At 35.6% G+C, this 27,367-nt stretch overlaps 1 protein-coding gene and 1 non-coding gene across 3 annotated transcripts in view; one reads left to right on the top strand and one right to left on the bottom strand.

The window, feature by feature from the left end:
* Positions 1-4,233: 4,233 nt before the first annotated feature.
* On the top strand, positions 4,234-4,304 carry TRNAG-CCC (transfer RNA glycine (anticodon CCC)). Its single transcript has one exon. It is a non-coding gene; the product is annotated as a tRNA-Gly (tRNA).
* A 257-nt stretch (positions 4,305-4,561) lies between these two features.
* The window catches only part of LOC150107853 (uncharacterized), a 284,299-nt gene continuing 261,493 nt past the window's right edge, over positions 4,562-27,367 (bottom strand). For both annotated transcript variants that reach the window (XM_090392094.1, XM_090392093.1), the window contains exons 12-13: positions 21,743-21,982; positions 4,562-6,229 (exon numbers count right to left, since the gene is read on the bottom strand). In XM_090392094.1, the coding sequence (XP_090248220.1) occupies positions 6,196-6,229; positions 21,743-21,982 (274 nt within the window). In that variant the 3' untranslated portion in view covers positions 4,562-6,195. The remainder of the gene's footprint in view (positions 6,230-21,742; positions 21,983-27,367) is intronic.

A 27,367-nucleotide genomic window follows, 5' to 3' on the forward strand; every position in this document is an offset into this window, starting at 1 on the left:
AACGGGGTCCTTGTTTAACTGGGCGACGCCACAGCCAGCATGAAATTTTGTCATATTGTACCATCATTTTTTATTTTGGTTTAACCAATAAGAATACAATTGGTCAGCTAAATCCCAAATTGCCAGCCCATCCTAGTTTGTTCAGTATCCAAGTAGATGCCCAACAGGGTGCACCACGAGAAGGTGAGGACTGGACATTAGGTCAGAAGCCCTGGTCGGTTCTCCGCATTCCTTTCAAGGCTATGTGGAGGTCTCCTCTCAGTTATACAGCTTTGACTCTTAAGCACCCTAGTTTCATAAGGTTTAAAAATTATGAATGACAGTATTCTTATTATGGTTAAGTCCCTAATCCCTATAACTGTTGATTTAATGCAGTGTTTCTCAAACTAGATATCTGCATATCCCTTCTTAAATTTTCATTATTAACAAGTACCCCTTATCAAAATAATAATAAATAAAGTATATTTCATTGTAAATGTCTATTTAATTGAATTTATATGTTCAGGTAAACAAAAATACGATTTATTTTTAATAGAACAAAATTTGGAATAGGTTCCTCTTTATGTCCCATCCATGAAAAATCCACATTTTCAAGTAATTCATATCACACTTACGAAGATTTTTCATCTTCTTCATAATTGGTTCTCTAGAGATGTCAGGCGACATACCCTTATCAATTTCATTTGATCCAAATGCAATATCGTTTTCTTGTTGCTTACAGCTACTTGAATTTGCTATACTTCTCTCTTTTGTGCGTGTTATAAATCCAATCTTTAACCCATGATCCATAATTAAGAATTTAAAAGCTAAAAAAATTACCATATTTACTCGAATAAAACTCGCACTTTTTTCCCCAAAATTAAAGCTAAAAAATCATGGTTCGAGATATATGCAGGGATTTTCGGAAACGCAAGTTTTCAGAAAAAAATCGAATGAAGTGACTTACCAAGAAGCTACTATTCGCTATCGTTACTTTTGGCAACAGTTTCCTTGTGTGCATCATCAAAGTCATCTACCCAAATAGATGCATCTTCTTTCCCATTATTTCAAGCAAAAATTACCAGTAAATTAAAAGACTTGAGATACATAATTAACAATTCTTCAGAAATGACTAATGAGAAGTAAAAGCAGAGCGGGAAACAGACAGTCAATGGTAGGCTAGTAGATATACAGCAGCTATGAAGAAATGCACATGATTGGTGCAGTATTAACAAAAGATCACACGAACCAAAGACAAAGGCAAGTCAACAGTTGAGTTGAAATGCTAATTCTCTTCAACCGAATTCCATAATATCTGAAACACATTCACCATGTATTTCTTAGTTTTAACACGTTCACGACAGGGGGGGTCAAGCAAAACCATGTTGCTGGTGCGACTTATGGTTTGGCTCGAGTCTATACAACAGTTTCTGTTGGAGGGGCGATGTGATTCATTAGTTAGTGCCGTTTTTATCCCAGTTGTCTGTAATTGCACTATTTGTTGAGAAATATATTACACAGACTGCAAATGTCTCTGTACTTTATTCAGTGATACAATAAAACTTTCTTGCGTCTTCAGTATAGTACCGCAGGGAGCAAGTTCCTATCCCTAGGACGTGAACATCATGGCAATAGTAACTCGCAATTTGAGTAGAGGAATTCTTACATAATATATAATTTATTGAGAAATATATACATTTAAAATAATTCTTTTTTTTCTTAATAATGATGCATAGCCGAAAATTGCCACGTACCCCCTGAAGATCTTTCGCGTACCCCCGGGTATGCATACCACTTTGAGAAACACTGATTTAACGTATCGACTTACGCCCTGCCGGATAGAATGGAACCCCGATGTAAGTTGAGGGATAAATACACGATTTCTGTATGGACTCAATCTTAACATCTTCACAGCTCCCACTGATAAGACTGAAATAAAGATAGAAACCAGTCTGTGCAGTGGTCCTTCCTCATCCCCCTTTTTTGTATTATGTGATGCTGAGACAATCGATGTGAAATCAACAGCTTCTACATACAACAGCAAGCAGCCAAGTTGTAAAGTTACTTTGCACACAAAATTTGTTTGCTTACACTGGAGTAAAAGGTTGAAACTAGAATGTACTTTCTTATCTAGTATAATTTATGTGTATGCAAACGAGTGTATGAGTCTTGAGACAAGTTCAGTGATGTTTGGGCAAAATAAGACAATCAAGTGTCAGCTGATTCTTGTTCTCATATACAAGGATTATTTCTAATCCATATTTCAGTGAATGTCAAGTTTTTCGATCTTTATTAGAGATGTAGAATTTCTGTCCCAAAAACTTGAGCTAGTTAGTTTCCAATATATTAATGAAGGATAACAAGGCTCATGGTGAGCCATTACGAACAAGAGTACGTAAGGTTATAAAATAAGAAACTCAATAAGTAAATAGCATGTTATGTACAAAAAAAAAAAAAATAAATAAATAAAAATAAAATAAAAGTTTCAATGCCACATACATACATACACACAACTATTCCTCATTAGATGCATAGTTATAAATTAATTCTTTGCAATAAAAAACTTAAATTGTGCAATTTCTTGGAGTATGCCAAGATTTGACAGAGTGTATACAGCTTAGCCAAATTACTTGCATTTCTCATTCAAGCTTGAGTGTGCAGATTCTTTACCAGAAGATAACATATGGTAAGGAGAGGGTTATGTTGTTCACACATGTGGTGGATGTACAGCCCTTTGTAGATAAGAATGTTTTAGATGATGGTGCCCATGCAGAGACTAACAAGTAAAAGTTCTTCTGATCTTTTCTTTTCTTTTAGTGTTACACAGTAATCAGCATTCATTTTTGAAATTATGGATTCTACAACCATGTTAAAATAACTCTTTGTATTATCCCGACGTTTTGATCTTCATATCAAGATCATCATCTGGAGCATACATAAATATACAAGACAAGCTGCGTTACATTTCAAACCGAAAGCTAGAGAAACAATGATGTGATCACATGTTACTCACTGGCATGACCTCAAGTGGAAGAAAGAAAAAAAAATACATCAAGCAGATATAATTTGATTACATGAATTCCACATAAAAAAATTACATCTAGCTTGATGTAATTTTTTTTTCACTAGAGGTCATGCCAGTGAGTAGCATGTGATCAAATCATTGTTCCTCTAGCTTTCAGTTTGAAATGTAATGCAGCTTGTCTTGTATATTTATGTATGCTCCAGATGATGATCTTGATATGAAGATCGAAATGTCAGGATAATAAAAAGAGTTATTTTAACACGGTTGTAAAACCCATAATTTCAAAAATGAATTCCTCTGATCTAGAACCAGACTGCCAATGATTAATTTCAGGCAAAACCTCATACAATTTAATTTTTAATGGACCAGGATGACTGGTACTGATGAATTCACTTTACTTTTTATTATTTCCCTGTAGTTTAAATAGGGTCCTGACAAACTGAGCTGAGCCACTGCGTATGCAGTCTCATCTCCGTGGATTTTGAAGTGGCTGGGAATCGAGCACAATTAAACATTAAATCCAACATTAACTTGTTGGTTATTTTGCACTGCTTTCTGCTATTATCTAGACTGAAACACAGATTTATATATCTAGTTCCAGTTAATCAGCTGACCAATTTTTTTTCGTTAATTTTTATATTTTCTTGTAGATGGATTTTTTACCTAGTATGAAATACTGCTTTAGAGACTAAACATGGAACTTTTTTCAAGCCACTTCAGTACTCAAGTGAGTAGGGCAGCCTCAAAACAGGAAAAGAAATTCATGTATTACATAAGAAACAATCTATGCCCAAGGCAGGATTTGAACCTGCAGCAAGTTGGTTAAGAACAGATATGCTAATCACCCAGCCAAGCAAATAATAATAATGCTTCTTCTTCTACTACGCGTTATTCCCGCTTCCCATGCAGGGTCCGCGTGTTACTTTAGATGCAACTTCTTGTTAGTACTACTCCCAACTGACCCGTCGCCTGGTCTGCCGCTGGGGGAGGATATATTTTTGACTGTAGAGGCGTATGTTCATGGGGCCGGTTTGCCTGTTTGCGGGATGAAAAATGCCAGATAAACTGGTGGGAAAAACCCTACTGACCGCGCCCAAGACCGGCTAACTTGGCTATGCCTGAGGAAGATCCTCAAATTCCTCACGTCTACAACGGGAATCGAACCTGGGACATTCCTTCCCCAGGCATATGGTTGCGAAGTGCAAAGCCACTAGGCTAACCGCACGGGTGAGCCGCTGGTGTAGTGGCATCATGCAAGATTCCCATTCTTGCGACCCGGGTTCGATTCCCGGGCGGCGCAACGGAAGAGCTAGTTTTTTTCCTCATTCACTTTTCATATTCCACCTAATAATAATGCATTAAATATTAATATTTTTGGGGTCTTTTACTACAGGCCTTAAACATCTGCTTAAGTTTCTTAAATGTAGTTTTCAAAAATAAGACTACTGATATTTACTATGGTGTTCTCTTACAACAGGTAAAATGTCACTATCATGTTTTCATTATTTTAATAAATAGCACACAACGGTTACTGAATTTATGCTAACCACAATGATATAATGAAAATGTGTGTTTAATAAACATCTTATTCCACAGATATCTCACGATCATCATATCAGAAATAAAGCTCTCAAAATATAATGAATGTCTAATCAATCCTCACTTATTACAAATGTTCAAGTGACATAATGAAAATGTGATTAATATAACACCTTATTCCACAGATATCTCAACCATTATATCAGAAATAAAGCTCTCAAACTATAATGATGAATGTCTTGATCAATCTTCACTATTACAAATATGCAGATGTTTGACACTGCTGCTGGTGCTGACAGCATAGCTTAAAAACACTACTGATAAGAACTATGGACTGCCGATGAACAGCATAGTCAATGTATTTAGAGCCTATTTCATTCACTCCAAATATACATATATAGTTAAACATAACTACAATCTATTCAAGATAATCAGATATTTATATACATACTGGTGGCTGCATCAGCCTTGTGGTGCAGCCACCACAAATCACTTCAGCACATCAAATAAGAAATTACCATAATAATTAAAATCCTATTATTACAATTTTCACAATTCTCCACACTGGCCTTTGTTCATCAATACCATTCAGTATGAATGAAATTAACAAAAAGTGATACTATATCTGTGAAAACAAAAATTCTGTATATTTCAGTAGATGCCAAATTTCAAGCTTCCATCTAGCTTCTTAAAATGTAAAAGGAGAAAAAATGTTGAGTAGTTGATGGTGCTATGAGATTTTTATTATCAAAATTTCAAAATCGTAGTCGGATTTGTATATGCTTTACAGATATAGCTATCAAGTACAGTGAAAGAGGATGATTGCAAAATTCTTTTGGAGTTTATCTTAACAACAGAGAAAGATGGAAAAATAATTATAGTCCATCAGAATTTTTGTTTCAAATTTTGTTTTGACAACACAAGAAAGTTTTTAAAAGGCAGATGGCAATATATCAGAATCTTAGAAGAATGCAGCATCAGCAACATTTGACTTTATACAGACTAATGCCATAGTTAATGTGATAAACAATATTACAGTTAACTGTCACAAAAGAAACTCACAAGAGATTATTAGGAATCCCATACTATAGAAGTCAACTTGTTATAAGGTGAATTTCCTTTAAAACAGCAACACACTGAGTTTTTTGGTGGGATTCTTGTTAGTTTTTAGAGTGAGAGTTTGTTATAATCACATTTTCTATAGTGAGAGCTAATTGTATCTAAAACTTCTGCTAAAATGTTTCATATACTTCAGTAAAAAATTGAAAACAAGATGCACTGAAATATGTTTCCATTGAGCATGTTATCTTTTAAATCATATCTGAACAATCAATGTTACTACATCTCAGTAAAGTGTACAGATACACCTCATTTTTGTTTTCTAACACCACTATACTCTGACAGCTGGCCCTAGGTAAAGTATGTGTTTTAATTAATGTGCTCCTCTTTACAGTATATCATAATTTTGAAATATGGCCAATTTAAGTACAGATTTACAAAATAATGGCTATAACATACTTTTCATAAAAAGGAATATATGAATAATTTTATTTATCAAAATAGTGACATGCACTAACCAAAATTACAAAAAAAAATTTAAAAAAAATAAAATAAAATAAAATGATGTAGTGAATAATGAATGTCCAGGGATGTTAATAGGGCCTTCCCTGCATTCTTCTCTCATCCCTAAAAGTGAAAGATAATAAAAGCAATTAAAACTAAACAATAAATGAGAATTTAAAAAATATAAAAGATAACAATATTTGTTTAGCAGACAGAGTGAGGTCAATAATATAATAATGATAACCATATGAAGAAACAGAGTATTCTACTATATAACACATTCTTCTATATATGCCAGAACAATATTGTTATCAACATAATCACTTATTATGAATGGTTAAATCTGCATCACTGATATTTCTTATGAGGAAAAAAAACTCATAAAATTGTAAAAAACTCATTCTGTTGTAAAAATAAAATGCATAACAGTTTATTTTTTTCTCATAACAAAAATCATGTTATGAAAAAATAAACTGTTGGTATGAAAATCAGCAATAAAACTAGGCAGAAACATTAAAAACATCGACTGTATCCTGAATAGTGAGCTATAGAAAACGTAAAACATTTCACAGCTAGGCATGTTTTTTTTTAATAGTGAAGATGGTAAATTAAATATGGAAATAGACAACAGAATTAGTAAAGCTGGTACAGTTGGAAGTCAGCTAAATAAATCTATATGGAATAACAAAGAAATTAATCAAAACACTAAATGAATTTCATATAAGACAGTGTTAAGGCAATTTTGACTTATGGATCTGAGAACTGGGTTATAAATAAAACACTTCTTATAAATAAATTATAAATAAATAGTGGAGTGAACAGGTGGCATCAATGTCAGTATCACATCAAAAATGAGGATATTAGGAAAGAACTCGCCATTGTTAGCTTTCAGGAATTAGTTAGTAGAGTGAATCTCAGGTGGTATGATCACTTCAACAAAATGTGAGAATAAAAAGAACCAGAGAAAGACCAAGATGTGGAAGGATTGATGCAGTATAATGTGCCTCAAAAGGTAAAAATATAAGATCTGATAATATTGGAGTCTTGACAGATTTGGAGGAAAATTATTGATCAGAAGTTAATAATGCTGTAACTTTTTCATGTAGTACTATCATAATTATCCTGAACATTCTCTAAGGATGCATATCAGTAATTTGATGATGAAAAATAAACTAGCCCAAGCATCTGGGAAACAGAATCTAGGGTTCATAAAATTTATTAAAAGACAGTTTCAAATATCATGGAAACTATTTTCTTGTGAAACACTGAATTTAATAGTTTTGTGAAAATTCCTTAATAACTAATTTGTTCTATTTTGTAATGCATGTAACACTTCATGGTAATACTCCTAATTCACCCTTCGGTGCTGGGTATATTTTAACTTACATTGTTATATACTATAATGCTGTAAGAGAATGTGGCAAGTACTCCTGTAAAAATTAGTATTTTATCAACCTGACTAAAAAATTCTGTTGTAAGTATTATTGTAAATCCCCTCTTCCCATGTGCTCGTAAAAATCCTGATAACTGCTAATCATAAAGCTTATCCATTGTCATTTTTGTTTTATAATTAATTGGAAAAAATTTATGTATGATCATTATGCAAAACAGAGAAGGGTAATATATATATATATATATACAGGGTGTTCGGGATAAATTTGACATATTTATAATTAATTATATTTTTCCGTAAGTTACATGTATTAACACACACTTCTCTTCATTTAAAAGTTTGGACCCTTCTTCATTCATATACAAGATGTCAGAAAGGATGGATAGCTGGAACCCACCTGAATCATGGAAGAGAATAACTTGTATCATGATGATTCGTGCCCGCCATCAAAATAAGGATATTACGACTGCTGCCCAATGCTCCCTGAATACAGTAAAAACAATCAGGCATGAACTAGAGACTTGCAATGGTGACTACGAGGATGTAGCAAGAAGAAAGATCCCTAGCAGACGATCTGATTGCGTTCGTACAGCAGAATTCCTCGCAAATCTGCAGGAACAGGTGTTGAAGAACCCTGGCATTGGAATTCGGGCTTTGTTCGTGGAGTTGCTAACTGTAGTCAAGCCCTGGATAACAAGGGTAGCCAATGGTAGGCCGTATGTATGGCAGCAGGATTCGGCCCCTTGCCACACCTCTGGGAAAAGTCAAAAATGGTTGTCTGAAAATTTCTACGACTTCACCAGTCCAAATGTTTGGCCTCCAAACTCCCCAGACCTTAACCCCATGGATTATTTTGTATGGGGCGCAGTTGAAAAAGACACCAATCGCACTTCCAGTAATACAAAAGCCCAGTTAATGGATAAAATTAAAACAGTTTTTGCGGCCCTTCCCAGGGAGACTGTAGCATCAGCTTGTTCGAGGTTCCGAAGCAGAATTGAAGCTGTGATCGATGCTAATGGTGGTTATTTTGAGTAAATCTTGTTGATAGTATTGTAATTAACTCTGCCTGTAATGTTTTTTTGTCAATTCATTAAATTTAATAGATACAAAGAAGATTTTCTTTTTCCTTACGAAACTGTCAAATTTATCCCGAACACCCTGTATATATATATATATTTATTTTTTTTTTTTGGTACAATCAGTATTTAGGATATCTCCAAGGTGTGTGTGTGTGTGTATTACTCACAATCATTTCAGCATAAAAAGCATAGCATTCACAGGAGTTCTTAAATATGAAATGTAACAAAATGAGCTTTTACAACTAGAAAAGAAAGTAGCAGAACTTAAAAAATTTAAACAAGCAATTCATGTAAAATTAAGGAATATGAGTTGCAACATACTGAGTTATTTAAATAGTGCTGAAAAGATGTCTTGAATTTTTTCAAAGAAATTTCTGTGTACTGAAACTCACATCCAGTCTTGTAAATATCCCATCACTGGAACACACACATTGCTCACAAATGCAGAATCATACGACTCTCCACCAGCAGTTAAATTCAGCCGGGGCCCGGCCCCGGAAAATGGGGAGGTTTGGACCTTCCTGTAATGCATTATCTTGCAGCGTAGTGTCGCAGAATTTTGACAGACTCGTAGCGATATTTTGTCTTTTCGGGTTGGCAACACTGTCAGCAACAGTTAGTAACCAACAATAGAACAGCAGATTAGCAGTTATTTATCAAAACTAATGATTGCGAGAAGCACAAAAAAAAATCATGTAATATTTTTGTGTTTATGTAGGCCTACTATTTCAACTATGGATAAGTATATTGATACATTCTTTAAACAGAAAAATAGCTCAGGTGACAGTGATAATACAAAATGAGCTTGTAATGATAGTTTGTGTGTAGTTTCCGAAAGAAGTCTAACGAATCCACAGAATTCTCATCAGTTGCAACTTGTTGGACACTCGACCAGTAGATAGCATTGAAAGTTAAATACAATTGGTTATTTTAGGACAGAGGTCTGAGGTGTATGACATGTACAGAGGTACAGACCCTAGGCACAAGTTCTTCACATTAGGGTATCCACTTAGCATCAGAGTGGATAAATGGATTAATATGTATTGAAGGGGAAAGGTCTAAACAATGCCAACAAAAGCGACTCAGAAAGAAAATTTATGAACATAGAGATACCAAATCTCATAGAAGTGCAGAAGCAATTAGAAGTGAGAATTCATTGCCATACATTGTAGAAGAATAGAACTCTTTAGCTCATGAAATCATATGCTGTGTGTTTCACACTGCATATCATATTGCAAAGCATAATCATCCTTTAGATCATCCAAAATTAATTGATCTTCAGATTCTTAATGGGCTAGATGTGGGACGTGCTTTACATAGTAATGTGACATGCACTGAGATAGTGAATCATATTGCAAAACAAATGATACACAAAACTGTAGACAGCATTATAAACCATAGAACCAAAATTTCTACTATTCTGGATGAAAGTACATCCATATCTAACCAGACTGTTCTGATAGTGTATATACAGGGTGCAATAAATGTTAGTGATGTTACAACACTATTCTTTGATTTAATTAAATCAGAAAGCATCAAAACTGGATATTAAGAACTCATTATGAAGTGTCTTGAAAAGCAGTCTGAAAAAAAAATTCCTGCAGAAAATTCTAATTGGATTATGTAGGGATGGGGCCTCAGTTATGCTAGGGAAACGAGCAGGTTTGGCAACATTCATGAAAGAAGATTTTCTAACAATTTTAACATGGCACTGTATAAATCATTGCTTAGAACTTGCTGTGCATGATTCAATGAAAGATATTATGACAAATCATTTTGTGGTATTTGTTGATAACGTATATTCAACTTTTAGTATGTCTCCAAAGAACTTACATGAACTAAGGAAATGTGCAAAACAGTTGTTCTGCAGTCTCACCAAAGTAGAAAAGGTGTTGTCAACTCATTGGGTTGCATCGAGTTTTCAGGCCTGTGAATTCTATTTGGAATAACTATGCATCACTGCACAGTTTCTTTACACATGCAGCTCATGACAGAAACAGAGATAGTAAAGAAAAAAAAGAAAAAAAAACATTTAAAGAGCTAGCCAGTAAACTTGAAGAAAAGTTCTTTATAAGCAATTTAGGAATAATGATGGATATGTGCGAGCCTGTATAGCTCAGTGGATGTGGCGTTTGCACACCACGGTGCTTAGCCGCACGAAGGAAGACTTGGTTTCGAGTCTAGTCAGCGACTAGAGGAAATTTTTCTAAGCCTTTTATCGACCAGTTCCCGAGTTAGCCATCTCTGGCAAGGGCAAGCAGGTTTTTTCTCCTGGAAACTCTGGTTTTTCATCCAGTAAAACTCAAGAAAATCGACTGTAGAACCCACATTGTTTCAGACATTAAATACGAATGTTAGGTTACAGACCACGAGATGGCGGCACCTGTAGAGCCGTCTCTCTTTACTGTGTGCCGCTTAATTAGTGATAGCCTTGGGCCAGCTATCTCTGATTGGATACCAGTGGAGATTGAACTGCCTACTCAGTCTCCAAAAAGTTAGATAGGGCTTAAAACAGCCTCGCCTACTCCCTGTATATATGGGAATAAAAAAGGCATTAGCTGATTTTTTTTTTGATGGATGTGTTATCTAAGCTTTCTAGCCTCTCAGAACCTTTGCAAAAACAAACTGTGCCATTACCTAGAGCAAACCAATTCCTGCACAGAACAAGAGAAGTATTTAAAGGTCACAAAGAGAGAGATTTACTGGAGGGAAGTTCAGAAAGCTATAGAAGCAAATCAATTCAAAGGAGTTCCCTTGAAAGTATTTGGGGGTAGGAACAACACAATGGAAATAAATAAAGGACAATTTTATGATAGTATAATCACAAATTTGACAAGTTGGTGCATGACAGATAAAGACACAAAGTACTCAGAAATAATGAAAGCAGTTTTAGCTGAGTATTGGCTGGATGATATTGCATTGGACTACAGTGAACAAGAATTGAACGATTTGTGTGATGTTTTCTCTGTGTTATCGTGAGGTTATTCAATCTTATAAGGATTTTAAGCAGAGTGGAGTTAAACATGTATCAGATACTATGAAGAAACTTCTGAAGTGTATTGAAACAATACCAGTGAGCAATGCAGAGTGTGAGCAGGGGTCAGTATTATGAACAATATTGTGACACTAACAAGAAATGTGCTCATGGCTGAAAATGTCTCATCTTTGTTGACAGTAAATAGTTGTGGTCCACCAATTTCCAAAGTGGGAAATTGGTGCACCACTTCCTCTTCCATATGTTAAACGCCGGACATCCTAAGGAAGAAACAGTGCCCTTGCTTATTGCAAAAAGAGACTTGATGCAGAGATAGACAAATCGAAGGAAGCCTTGTGGAAAGTATTGTAAACCTCCTGCAACTGTTAACTTGGTGTAAGCCCTGATATTTTTGTGCACATTTTTGTACATTTCACTAGTTATATTTCATATTTAATTTACTGATATGAGTAAATGCATATGTTTCTTTATCTTTAAAAAGTACAGTATTATTTTACAGCATATTCTTTCAAATATCAATATCAGTAAGACAATAATTGTTCAATGTTTCTACAGTCTAAATAAGTTAAATTAGAAATTTACTAAGGAATTTGAGTTATTTCATCATTGTTGTATTTCCATTTTTTTCTTTTCTGCATTTACGTAACAAGCTTAATAGGCCTACTGTTTTTTCATTGCTCACATAACCTAATATTATCTTAAATTTAATTATCTTTTAATATGTTAGAAATATTATATTAATTTTTAATTTTGTATTTGTATTTAATGTTTCTGGTGATGTGGAAGAGAAGGCCTGATGGATTTAACTCCACCAGAATAAATAAATAAATAAAATTTAAAAAACTGTTGCGACAATCTAGCAATAACCTCACATTTATGATCCTCGCTTTAAGAACCCCGGAGCTTATTCTTTTAGAATTTAACCACTGCTCTCCACCACAATCAAAATAAATAAACTCGCCAAAGAGATTGCATAAGTTGAAACAAGAATGAATCTAAATTAAGTCGAGCTAAATACACTATTTTTATATTCATTTTATTCTTTTATGTATCTCCTGACAGGAACACTTGTAAAGCTATAATACCTAAGGGCAGCATTTGATTTTGCATTTTTTTAATTAAATTTTTTCTCGAATATTTATTTTATTTTTTTCCTAGTCCAGAAATCCTGCTCTAAATACCAAACGTGGAACTTTTTCAAGTGATTTCAGGGCTCCAAATAACCAGGGAGTGAGTGAGCTTGTTGGTTGAAGAACAGGTCCTTTAATTACTCCAACCAAGCCAGTGAAATATATCATCACACACACACACACACACACACTGACTCAGGGACAATCTGTTAAGGAGAAGAGAATTCTGTTACAACTCTTAGCTCTGGCAAGGTTATAAGGGAGTGGAAAGAGGGTAAGATAGTTCCATTACATAAAGGTGGCTCCAAGACAAAAGTAGCAAATTATAGACCAATTAGTATCTGGAGTGGTGGTTCAAGTATTTGAAAAGCTAGTTAAAAATAAAATTTAAATAAATTATAATACCAGAATAAACTCATGAAAAATATTATTTTATTAGTATAATTTTTGCCTAAAGTATCAAAGGCATCTTAAGTACATGTAAAAAGCTAATCGAACAATTTATTTAATTATTTATTTATTTTTTAATAAGTTAGGAATATGGGGATGATGACTTTTTTTAGTTATCTTACATTAGCTACTTAGGTGGTGGTGCCTTTTGGAATTGTCAGTTATTGTTCGATTAGCTTTTTACATGTACTTAACATGCCTTTTATAAAGGGTGTCCCAAAATTAGCGCAAGATTTAAATTTAGCACCATTTGTGCGGTAAAGTGTTGCCAACGAGAAAAAGAAGACAGTGTGACAGCTGACAGTTCAGGGTTATTAAAAATGGAGCGCTACACGAAAGAACAACGCATTTTCATTGTTGAGCAATATTTTAAAAATAATGAAGGTTTGGCAGCTACAGTTCGCAATTTTCGTACAAAATATGGTCGGAATAGTGATTTAACTTCAACTGTGAAAAGATTAATTAAAAAATTCAAGGAAACTGGATCAATTAGTGATCTTATACACTCTGGCCGTCCTTCAACAAGTCGTTCAACAGAAAACATCGAAGCAGTTCATGAGAGTGTTGCTGAGAGTCCAGGAACATCAATTCGGCACCGTGGTCTTGAATTGGGCATTTTGAGAAGCTCTCTACAGCATATTCTCATGAAAGATTTGCATCTTTATGCTTACAAAGTTCAATTGACTCAAGAACTGAAGCCTACTGACCATACACACAGCAAAGAGAGTTCGTTGAATGGATTATGGAACAACAACAAGTGGATGCTTATTTTTCGAACAAAATCATCTTCAGCGATGAGGCTCGTTTTCATCTTGATGGCTTCGTTAATCGACAAAACTATCGCATTTGGGGTTCAGAAAATCCACGAGTGATTGTTGAGAAACAAATGCATCCACAATGTGTCACTGTTTGGTGCGGATTTTCGGCTGGAGGCATCAATGGTCCATTCTTCTTCAAAATTGCGGCTGGTAAGGCAATAACAGTTAATGGTGTGCTCGCTATCGCGACATGATAATCCAGTTTTTTGTGCCTAAATTGCAAGATATGGATGTGGACGACATGTGGTTTCAACAAGACGGTGCCACATGCCATACAGCCCAAGAAACAATTCAATTACTGCATGAGTCATTTCCTGGTCGTATAATTTCCCGTTTCGGTGATCAGAATTGGCCGCCCAGATCCTGTAAATTAACGGCGTTGGACTTTTTCCTTTTGAACTCTAAGGTTTATGCCAACAAGTCCACGACCACCCACGCCTTGAAGGAGGAAATTGAGCGCTGTATCAATGAAATTCAGCTACATTTATGCAAAACGGTCATGGAAAATTTCGACAAAAGAGTGCGTATGTGGCAGCAAAGCCGTGGAGGCCATTTACCCGATATGCTATTCCATGCATAACCCTATACTGTATACTTTATGAATCAATAAGAATTACAATTTTTAATTAAAAACCTGTGTTTTCTATCAAAATTACTTCTTGCGTGAATTATGGGACACCCTGTACTTAGGCAAAAATTATACTTTATGTGAGTTTATTTCGGTATTATAATTTATTTAAATATGCCTACTCATGGTATTTCCTTATTGAAACACAAAAGTAAAATTCAGGAATAGTTGGATAGGAATATGATATTCCATATGGGATAGCATGGCTTTGTAAAGGGTTTGTAAAGGTAAAGCCTCATCTATTACCATTTGCTCAAACTTATGTTTGAGCAAATGGTAATAGATGAGGCTGGCGGCATGGATAGAGGAGTGGCTGATAGACATCAGAGGTGGGTGGTGAATGGTGGAGTAGAATCAAAGGAAATGAGGGTCAGTAATGGAGTGCCCCAGGAATCTGTATGAGGACCACTACTCTTTAATTTGAACATGAATGATACATAGAAGATTTGTAGGGGCATATTGAGTTGTTTGCCGATGATGCAAAACCAGGAAAGGCCAATAGTTGATAAAGGTGAGTAGATATCTTACAGGATGATATAAATAAACTGGCAGTCTGGGCAAAGGACAATAGCTGTCAATTCAGTGTTGTAAAATGTAATGCACTTCGGGATGAAAAGATTACATACCGATGTACTAGTTTACTGGAAAATGAGGCCAGGAATATGAGAATGATGGTGGATAGAGATTTGAAATTCAGGACATATTGTAAGAGTTGGGAAAATAGCTCAGAGGATTACTTGGATGCTGAAAAATACATTGACAAGTAAAGATAGAGAGGTTATTATCCCCCCTTTATAAGGCTATGATTTAGCCACATGTTGATTAGTGTGCACAGATTTGGGGATCGGGAGGTGGTGAAGAGAATTGAGAGATGAGAGACCAAGCTGGTGACAGGTCTGTTCCATATGAGGATAGATTGAGGATGTGTGGGGGTGCAGAGTTTAGCTCACAGGCAGAAGAGAGTTGTGATAGAAACTTGTTACTAAAGGGATTCTATAAGATTGACACACAAAAAAATTTTCAATACACTGAGAATAGTGGGAAAATGTGGGGTCACACTTCAAAGTTGTCTAAGAGGGTGGTCATTAAGAGTATGTGGACTAGGTTCTTTACTTGGAGAGTGGTTAATGATGGAATGGATTGTGAGAGGTAGTTGTGAGTACCCTAACAATGAATAGGTTTAAGGAGATAAATGATAGGTATAGTGTTAATGGATAGAGTGGGTCTCCCGTGACGAGTCTTGGCTCAATAGGGTACCCAACTAAATAATAAAATTTTCTTGAAAAGCTGGTGGTTATATTCAATGGGAAAAAACCTTGGTTCTTTGGCTATTCCAAAGAACCAAGGTAGATGGAATGAAGGAAAAGGATGAGAAATAAGTTCAAGATATTTGACACTGAACTGTGTATGAATGCTGACATTGGCTGTTCCTGTACTTAGAAGACCAGAGAAAAGAAAACGAACAGTAGTGCCTACTTCAGTGAAGCAACAGCCTACAAAGTAACTGGAGGAGTCAGAGAGAGAGAGAGAGAGAGAGAGAGAGAGAGAGAGATGAGGGTCATTTATTGGGCAGATTTCCCTCTACTGTATACATTCGACAACATAACATAACAAATATGAGAGCAAACATTTCTATACATAAAATATATAGAAATGTTTTGGAAAATTTTGGAAAAATGAGCAAAACTAATAATAATTAGTTTGCCAGCCTGGTTGGCCAAGTGTTTAACATATCTGCTCTCCAGCTAAAACGCTTCGAGTTCGAATCCCATTGTGAGCATGGATGTTTGTGATTGTCTGTGAAAGTGGTAGTCAGCGGTAGATGGAGTTGGTGTAGATGAAGGTAGTTGCGGTTAGTGGAAACAAAGAGTTGTAGAGTAGGTATCCTCCCTTGACGAGTCTTTGGACTCCCTGGAGGTGTTACGTAGTAATAATAATGATACACTGATGTTCCAAAGGAATAAATACATTGCTAGCATATTAATAAATTATATCACACAAAAAATGTGTTTCATTTGTAACAAGCTGCAATATGTTTCTGGTAAAAGTTACAAATTTATTAAGGACATAGTTAAGGAATTAATAAACAATCTACCATCACTCAATACAGATCATCCATAGTTATTCCTTATGCAGGTACAGTGTCGAAAAAAATCGCAAAAACGTTTTAAGCCTTTCAACATCAGAGTTGCGTTCAAACTGGTCAAAGAGTGTCTGTCATGTTTTAAGATCGCCAAAAGATAATAGGACAGACGTCAAGGCACCTCAAAATCTGAAAAAAAGAACATAAAGGAGATTCTGTTCTGTTGTTAATAACAACAGAACAGACAACTCAGGTCCAGCCCATCATTTCATGATTACAAACCATAGCATCGATTGGGATAGCAGCTCCATACCTTATCTAGAAGATTTCCGTTGTAGAAATTTCAAGGAAGCTGTAGAAGTCTTCCGTTCTGGAGAAAATCTTAACAGAAACCAGGGAATGATAATAGCTGACATATGTAAAACCTTAAGATCGCTCAGTCTACCAGAATTTAATTTCGTTCAAAACTACAGAGCATGCTCTCACAACAGTGACTAACATAACATGCTCCATGGGTGTAATGTTACGCATTCTATTTTAATTTATACAATAGCGTTACTCCATTTTCTCTGTACTAGCCACTTTGAGTTTTCTCTTACTGTTATAGGCTCTGAAGAAGCCGAACAGATTGGCGAAACTTGTTGGCATTATGGTCGATTAAAGATCAATATATATTTCATTTTAATTAACAGTTATTCAATTTAGTCAGCCAATCTTGCAGACTTGTAGCGGATTTATTTATAAGTAAAACATCATTGACATAAAGTAAAGGGCTGAGATTAACATCTCCAATTTTGATATCAGGTTTAATAATGAACTTTGCAGCACAAGCAAATATTCCTACTAAAAAGTTTCTTTCATTTCTGCTGTGTTGGTGTGAAATGTGAATACTTTTAGGCATATTGCTTGAAATATCACATTCTCTTGTTTCTTTCCAAATGGTTTATTATTTCAAGACTATCCTCAACACTCAAGCCTTTCCTTTTTTTTTGTTCACTCTACTTGGATTCTTATAACCTAGATGCTTATTCATATTTAAAATGCTATATTAAACACTTATCAAGAAAAGTACACAACCTTGGGAGAAGAACGCCCGATACATACTTGGAGTGCAAAGCATGTGGGTATACTGGAATAAGAGAAGTCGAGAGATGCGTGTGTATTCTTCTGCAGTTCAGTATGTTTAAATTGTGTACAATGATAACATGATATCATGCAATACAGAGAATATTTTAGGAGAAATTATGGCTTATGTTAGGACGTCTTATCTGCTAGGAATCCAATATTGTTGTATCTTATATTTCAGTTTTCTATAAATACATTGCTACAGCTAGATCTTTAATTGAATAAATTAGAACTTTAGTTTGTGTATTAGATCCAATGCAACCAACAAGGATGTTAACATGAGCAGATTTCTGTCTTTTGCCTTGTAATTTGTTACTCAGTAAGAGTTATTAATGAATTAATTGTACTGCATCCTTTGAGTCCACTATACTTAAACATGTTCTGTGCATCCCATGCGATGCACAGGATACAAAGGGGTTAGACCAAACCATTTTATATATATTTTTTTATTAAGATATTTCAACAATAAGCTTAAAATGGTGTCAAAAATGCACAAGAAAAGTAATGCTAAAAAAAGCACCGGTTATTGGAGTTGTGGAGGAGGTTAATGAAATAAATTAACCTCCAAAATAGCAAAATTAAAGCAGATCATTAGAGAAACGATGCTGGAATTACAAAAACTCGACAAGAGCTTAAATGAGCATAGGGAGAAAAGGAAAATTAAGCAGCAAAATAAGGGAAACAGTTAAGTCAGGAAATAACAGAAATCAGGTAAATAACATTGTTAGTTAAAAGAAAGATGTTATTTGGCATGGTGACTATAATAAAACACGCTATTGATGAGCAAGTTATAAATGCCAGCTTTCCTGGAATGCAAAATAAGCATATAAAGGGAGCAATTCAAAAACAGAAAAGTAAACGAAATCGTACTTGTAATAGGTACTAAAGACTTAACTAGTGATAATTTCAGTATGAGAGGAGACACGAAAGGGTTGTTGGAAGAGGCGAGAGTGAAGAGTGAGAAAGTAAAAATCGTCAGTATTTTACCTCAGTATGACAAAAATGAATTAAGAAGAAGAATTATGATGGCAAACGATTTGATGCATAGGCTGAGTAGAAGGAATGAATGGGAGCTCTTGGGTGTGTGGAATGAGTTTGAGGGAAGACTGGATTTGTATAAGGAGAAAGCCCACACCTGAATGCGTTTGGAATCAGAAGTCTTCAAAAACTAATAACTGGTATGAGAGCTAACTCAGATAGCCCAGGAAACTAAATCATAAAGGGAGGAATTCAGAAACAAAGCGGTAGAGTTTGTTGCTTAGTCAATATGTTGGGACCTCAAATTGTAAGCATTAGTGAGACCTGGCTATCAGAATCAGACATAGTAACTAGTATCGAGTGTAAAAGGTACACTATTTTTAGGAAGGACAGGGAGGATAGGAGAAGAGCAGGTGTGCTGCTAATGATATTGGATGACTTTAATCCAGTTAGAGTTGAAACCTATGATTGTAAGACTACTACTAACAGTATTTCATGTGGCAGTGAGTTTGAAGCCATCTGGTGTGAGGTGGAATTTAACAAGATCAATTACATTGTGGGGTGTTGTTACAGACCTGGTGGATCAGTTGCTAGTGATAAAGAAATGCACCACAGACAAGATGAGCACGAAAAGAATAATCATAATGGGAGACTTAAATTATCCAAATATCGATTGGGTAGCAGTAGAATCTCATAAGAAGAATGAAAATGCATTTATTGAGCAGTTGCGGGACAACTTCCTCAAGCAGCATGTAACAGAAGGACTAACAGGTCAAAGAGTAGATTTGATCATAGTGTCAGAGGGCATTTCAATTAAAAATGTAACAATTCTGCCTCAGTTGGTGACAGTGATCATGCAGTACTCACTTGGGAAGCGACTAAGTTTATGAATTTTCCATTCAGGAAAGGTTACATGCTGAACAACAATGCAGGAAATTATGAAAAACTAAGAAGTACGCTAAGTTCAGTGGAATGGAATCGGTTGATGGATGGGAAGAATATTGAGAGTGCATGGGAAGCATTTAAACAATACTTAAATGATGGGATATCAGAGTGTGTCCCAAGAGTTCGTAGAATAAATACGGTAGAAGTCAAATGGATGTGTAATCTTATTAAGCAAGAGATTCACAAGGAAAGGATGAAATTCAATTTGCATTTCATCCTTTTCTTATGAATAGTCACAACTGTTGTTATGGAAAGAAAAGTATGAGTATGAAAAGAAACTGGCTCTGTGTGCTAAAGACAATCCACAAGAATTCTATCAATATGCTGCAAGTAAAAGAAAGAATGAATATAAAAGAATAACACTTATAAATCCAGATGGTGTGAGGGTTACAGCTGCAGAAGAGGTTGATTAGTTAATGAGTGCCCATTTTGTTAAAAGCTATCAACCTGGTGAATGCAACATTGAGCTCACTGTTATCTCTTCACTGGATGAAGAAAAAGGTGTGTGAGGCCAAGGTTTTAGAGCTGTTGCAAAAATTGAATAAGAGCTCAGCAATAGGGAACTGATGGAATATCAGCACATGTGCTAAAAGAGTTCAGCTGAATTGGCCATTCCATTGACCAGGCTGTTTAATATGGGTCTCAGAACAGGGAAGATTCTGCAGGAATGTATGGTAATTCCATTGCACAAAGACTGGTGTATCCAACTATCGACCAATTAGTATCTCAGGAGTGGTAGTGAAGATTTTGGAAAAATTGGTTAGGGCTCGCATTCAAAAATGGGTTGACAATGAATCTCTACTTTGCAATGAACAACAAGCGTTTACTAAGGGAAGGTCATGTCTTAGCAACTTGCTCACATTCTATAATAATGTTACCATTGAACTAGATAAGGGGAATAGATACACCATGATACTTTTGGATTTTGTAAGGCTTTTGACAGAATATAGCATGGTAGACTGTTGCATATATTGGAAAATATGGGTTTGGGTTATAGAATATTAACATGGACAAGAGGATGGCTGACTGACAGATATCAAAAATTGGTATACGGGGGTATGTGAGTCTGCAAGATTTAAGGTAACCAGTGGTGTACCACAAGGATCATTGCTTGGTCCACTGTTATTCAATCTCTAGATTACTGATATTGGGAAGGATCTCACATGCGATATTCGGCTATATGCTGATGATGTAAAGATAGGTAGGGTAATAAGCAATGCTGCTGATATGCAGTCTTTGCAGAATGATTTGAATAGGCTGGAATTGTGGGCATGGGAAAATGGGTGTCAATTCAATGTCAGTAAATGCAAAGTCATTCACTTTGGCATGATTAGATATCCAACGTCGTATTATATTGGTGAAATTGTGCTTGAAGAAACCGATGTAGCTAGGGATCTTGGAGAGTTTATAGATAGGAAGTTGAAGTTCAGGGCATGTAGTAAAGATTGCAAATACAACTCAAAAGATAATTGCAATGCTGAAACAAACATTCACATATAAAGATAAGAATGTCATTTTGCCTCTTTAGGCATTGATAAGACCTCACTTGAACTATTGTGCACAGATCTAGTATGAATGAATTTAAGGGAAAATATGACAGCTGGTTTGGGTGATTTTTAACCTGACTCCCTGGAGGTGTCAGATAATAATAATATTTCCAGGAGTTAAGAATTTGAATTTATTGAAATCAGAATTCTAAAAAAATCGCTGTACTGCATTTAAAAATGCAGTACAGTGATTACAATAACCGTAAAGTAACTGTACGGGTTATAACAGCCATAAGTAAAAATCTGCTAACCTGTATCTGGCCTGAAAAAAGCTTGTTGAGGTTTAAGTCAAACAAAGCATTTTTGAAATTTCTTACTGAATAGACATACAGAAAAACAAAAGTTCTCCCTTCTTTATCCCTCCATACCAAACAAATGTTTAACCTGAGAAGAAATGACTGATTAAAGTTTTCCAAATAAAATCAGTTTCAAAACTATGAGTAACAGAAAAGCAATCTAACTTACCCAGGTCCTCCTCTCATTGCTCCACCTCGTCCAAAGTCTCTGTTACGACCAAAACCAGAATTGCCACGCCCACCTCCACCCCTTCTTCCTCTTCGATCACCACCACCACCACCACCACCTTGAAACCTACTATTTTGTGGTCCTCTCATGTCATCTGAATAACTATCTGCACCCTCAGGGCGAGGTGCTTGACACTGTTTGCACACTGTTCGCCATGCGAAATTGTTGTTTCGGCAATCTCTAGAAATAATGTTGTCTAGGTTATGATTGAAATATTAATCATAAACCAAAATTTGAATAATGTAAAACAGCTTAACATTTAAGAAAAATGGACTACATACTACACAGTGAATATGAAATAGCAACAAATAAAGCAAAATAAAACATACTATTGTACCAGGTATTTACCCTTCATTGCTGCATTATTTTGTCATTTATACAGAAAACAGCAATGACAACATTCACAAATTCAAGTACACATTATTATTCAAACACTGCCATAAAAGAAATCCAAAATCTTACACTTAATATTGCAGATTATCCATTTATCAGTTGTAGTGCAAGAATAATATTAAATGGCCCAGGCATGAGAATGACATGCAAACTCTTTCAAGCAAGTTATATCTGATGTGATCCAATTCCCTCCATCTCAAAGAATCTAATTTCTCGTTTAATCTAAAGTGGGAGGAATTAGATCCCATAACATATATCATAATTTGAGGTTAAAATATGGATAATAGGATATAATAAAAATAAAGAAAAAATATTGCAAAATAATTTTATTTCTGGTCTGAGCTTTTTAAGACACTCAAGCTAATCCACTGTTCAGTGCACAGATAAGAATATATATGAAACTTCATTTGAGTTAGGCGATCAGAAATAGTTTTACTGCTTTTATCAAAATGAACATAGCCACTATGTTGGCAACATACTTCAGAAAAGTGTGCAGAAATGCAAAGAAACAGAGATATGTGTGACAACAGTTCTGCAGCTAGCACTAGATGATTTATGCATTCAAAAATGACCAAGTGTCACTGATGAACAGTAAGGATGCATGTTCACATTGATGAATGAAAAAAAAAACAAAAGAAAAATATCAATCTTATCATGAAGAATATAATGAAGAAATAGAAAAAGAACTGTTCTATTTATGCAGTCATCCCAAAAGCTTGAACATTTTATATAAAGCACAGTAATCACAGTGAAGCCAGTGATATTTCAGTGCAATATCACAGTTTGTGTATTAAGATTTATTCTGCTTTTGTATGTATTCAATTTGTTAAAAGTATTCTTGATATAGTAGGCCATGGTGTGTATGAAACTAGCAAAACAAGAAATATTTGATTATATGTTAGTTATAGCAAAATTTATGTAACAAGATGAACAACAACAGAAGATCCAGTATTCACTCTAAGCAAATCATTCACTTAGCAACGGAATGCTAAGCAATCCTCTCCCCTCACCTAATGCTCTAGTTCTTAATGAGTTCTCCTTCCAGGTAAACACTAATGATATCACTTCTGTAGTGATAATTTTAAGTCAGTGGATACCTCTGAAGAAAACCTTGATTCAGCTAGGGAAGCATGTGATGAAGTTATCTGCAAGGAGAGAAAAATAAGAATAGGCTGGATTTGAAATTGGAAGTGTTCCAGTTTATACACACATACATCTATAGTGCAATTGGAAGGATGACAATGGACTGCACCCTTTGATTAGAAAAGAAGTGGATTCAATTCTTGTTATGATGAAAAAATATCGTTATATGGGCTTTTTCAATGGAAGGCGAGTTAGCCAATCTTGGAAGTAGCAGGACTTTTTCTCATGGAAACTCAAGGTTTTCTTCTTGAATAAAGGAAAATCAGCCACAAGAACACACACAATTGACAGACAATTTATAGAGGTGTGGGGAGGGGGGGGGGTATATAGATGGCGACGTGTGGAAGAAAAGCTTGGTGAAGAACAGGCTGGATTCAGGTCAAATAGAGGCTGTCAGGATCAGATCTTCACTTTACGACAAACAGTTGAGAAAGCATGGGAATATAACAAAGATCTGTATTTAAGTTTTGTTGATTTGGAAAAGGCATGAAAAGGTGCCAAGAGAGGAAGCTATTCAATATGCTGCAGTTATATGGTGTCAATGGAGCATTATATCAAGCAATACTTAGTCTTTATTTGAGTAGTAAGTCAGCAGTTAGAATTGAAGGAAGTACAGGAAGATGGTTTAATGTTAAATCTGGTGTGAGACAAGGATGTACATTATCCCCTCTGTTATTCATTATCTATATTGATCACATTATCAAGGAAAGTGGTATTAAACATGATATCAAAATTGGAGATGTTAATGTCAGCTCTTTGCTTTATGCGGATGATGTTATACTTCTAAATAAATTAACTACAAGTCTGCAAGATTCTCTGACTAAATTGAATAACTGCTGTAATAGATATGGTATGAAGGTCAGCAATAAAAAGACAAAGACAATGTAAATATGCAGAATCATTGAAAATGTCAATTGTGTTGTGAATGGAGAACCTGTGGAACAAGTAAAACATTTCAGCTACTCAGGCACAATTTTTAGTCAAGATGGTAAATTAAATATAGAAATAGACAACAGAATCAACAAAGCTGGTATGGTAAGAAGTCAATTGAATAAATTCATATGGAATAAGAGAGAAATTAGTCGGAACACTAAATTAGTTGTATACAAGGCAGTGTTCAAACCAGTTTTAACTTATGGATCTGAGAGCTGGGTCATAAGTAAAACACTTGACTAAAGACTAGAGACCGCAGATATGAGAGTGCTGAGAAAGATTAGAGGCATGAACAGATGGGTTCAATGGAAATATCATATTAAAAACGAGGATATTAGGAAAGAACTTGACATTGTCAGCACCCAGGAATGCGTTAGCAGAGCTAATCTCAGGTGGTATGGTCACGTAAACAGAATGTACAAGGAAAGATTAGCAAAACAAGTGTTCTCTGGCAGGTTGTCTGACAGGAAAAAGACCCAGAGGAAGATCAAGATATAGGTGGATTGATACGGCACAAAGTACCTTAGACAATAAAAATATAAGATCTGTTAATGTTGGAGTCATGACAAGTAACAGACCTGATTTGGAGGAAATTGTAGATAGGAAGTTAGTGATGATGTAAATTTTTCATGTAGTACTATCTTGTAGTACTGTAAACCTCGTGAGGGTACATGACAGGAATTTGATGATGATGATGAATCATACATTTTTGGTGGCAATTTTCTTTTATATGTACAATTACAAGATGAATGGAGTGCAGCTCAGGAATATAATTTTTGCATTCGAATAAAATCCAACTAGATAAAATGCAATTAAGAAAGACAGTGTATGATATCAGATAACAGATAAGAAAGCAGAGCTCTGTTCTGTGTGCATCAAACAGTTAAATGATGGAGTATGAGACTTCCTTAACTGGCATATCAAGAGCTGCATGTTGAAGTGCCAACATGCCACAACAGAATACTATATGTTCAGTGCAGTTAATGTCATCAACACTGATGAGAAATACAGTAAACCCTTGCTGAACCCGGAGGTTTACGTCATTAATACATTGCGCGCATGGCAAAATCGCGTTCTGCAAAGTTAACTTTCTAAGGTATCTAAGGCATGGTCTGCCAGCCCAGAGTGGCTGTACTGGTGAAACCGGATGTAGTCTTTGTGTTCTGAAATCCTGATATTCGCTGTCCTGCCTGTTTGGCCAAAGTAGGACAATTTACAGCTGCAAGGGACCTGGTATACACCAGGTAGGTCTAGGGGGAGTGGTTGGTCTTTGGTAGAGTAGATAAGGGATGCCAACTTTTTATATGGTCTATAACATGAAGTCAGGTCTTTTTGAGGATATTGGTTATTTTCTCAGAGGTACCCCAGATGTAGGGGATGGTGATAGATTTAGTGTAATCTTTATTGTGGAGGGGATTGTGGTTTACTGGTTTTGGTATTTTTTTGAATTTTTGGGGGTTGTAGCCATTGTCTAGGAAGGTGTTGAGGATGTGGTTTAGTTCAGTGGTTAGGGCATCGTGATCTGAGCAGATTAATTTTGCCCTGTTCAATAATGTTTTTATAACCCCATATTGTTGTGTGTGGGGGGAGATTGCTGGTGAATGTATCTGCCTGTATGGGTGGGTTTTCTATAAACAGAGAAAACCAAAGATCCATCAGGCTGGCGAATGATTAGAGTGTCTAGGAAGGGGAGGGTGTTGTTTTCCTCTTTTTCTAAGGTGAACTGGACTCTGGCGTGTTGGTTGTTTAAGTGTGTTAGGAAGGTGTGGAGTGTATCTGAGCAGTGGTCAAATAGCAAACACATCATTCACGTACCAAAGCCAAATAGTGGGTTCTTGTGGGGCAGAGTTTAAGGCTTTCTTTTCAAAGGTCTCCATAAAGAAGTTGGCCAAGGGTGGGGAAAGTGGTGAACCCATGGATGTCCCCTCTACCTCTAGGCTGGCAGACCATGCCTTAGATATCTGCCATAGAATTCGGTGAAAGAAAACTAAAATAACACACCGCAGCAAGTTCAAGTACGAAAGATTATTCACGGAATCATCAGCAGCTCTAAAAAACGCTCCAAACCTCAGCAAATTTGGGTGCATGAAACTACCCCAAATTTAGGAAGCCTACATTATGAGAACTTCAGCCCAACAGCCAAGACAACCCAATTAGTCTGCTAAGGGGCACCGTTAGGACTTTAGGAACAACATTAGTTTCTTGCCTTCTTCCTCATTTGCTTTTGTTAGTGCCTGCATGCACATACCATATTTGTATGTTCATGAAGATGGCAACGTGATGTTGCCAAAATATTGAAGGTATTCATTAAAGTTTGCTTTAATTAATATCCATTATATGTGTTGTTAATTCCTTAAGCTAATTACCAGTTATGTATGACCAATGTATAAGCCTTGCTACAACAAATGCAGTTTAGGTGTAGAAAAATTCATAGCAACATTTACACACACTAAATTAAATTAACAAAAGTAATATGTGCATAATTTATATAATAAGATATATATTGATGATCAGTAAAAAAAAAAAAAAAAAGATGTGTGTGTGTGGGGGGGGTGATACTAGATGAATCTGATAAAATATGCTTGAGTGTATAGGGCTCAGACAGATTACTTAAATATGAATGATAGTTAGTCCATTACCCAACTCACACTTAGGCATATCATTGTTCCTCAACAGGAAGGAGTGCATAAAATGACTATGATTTATGAGGAGCTAAGCAAGAACAAATTCCTCTTTGTGAGTCCTTACACAGATGAGAGTGCCGCAATTTGATTTCATGCTTAATTTGATGGAGCTTATTATTCATCTCTTTTTCCTGGTGGAATAGATCAGCATTTGTGGATGATGATGATCTGCAGGTAATCAGTGTATGGGATAGGCAGATGGTGGAAGCTTGATAAATGAGCTGACCTAGCTACAGTATCTGCAGCCTCATTTTCTTAAATCCCAATGTGGCTTGGAATCTCAGATGCATACATTGAAGTGTAGCTTCCATAACTGAGAGAGGACATGCTGGATTTGTAATGCCCTGGATGTTTCTGCAGCTCTAGACATCTCATTTCCTGTAGAGAACTTTGCAAATCTGTATATAAAATG

The sequence above is a fragment of the Typopeltis vanoorti genome, chromosome 4 (assembly GCF_054136105.1).
Source record: "Typopeltis vanoorti isolate ZY-2024b chromosome 4, IOZ_Tvanoo_1.0, whole genome shotgun sequence".
NCBI lineage: Eukaryota > Metazoa > Arthropoda > Arachnida > Uropygi > Thelyphonidae > Typopeltis > Typopeltis vanoorti.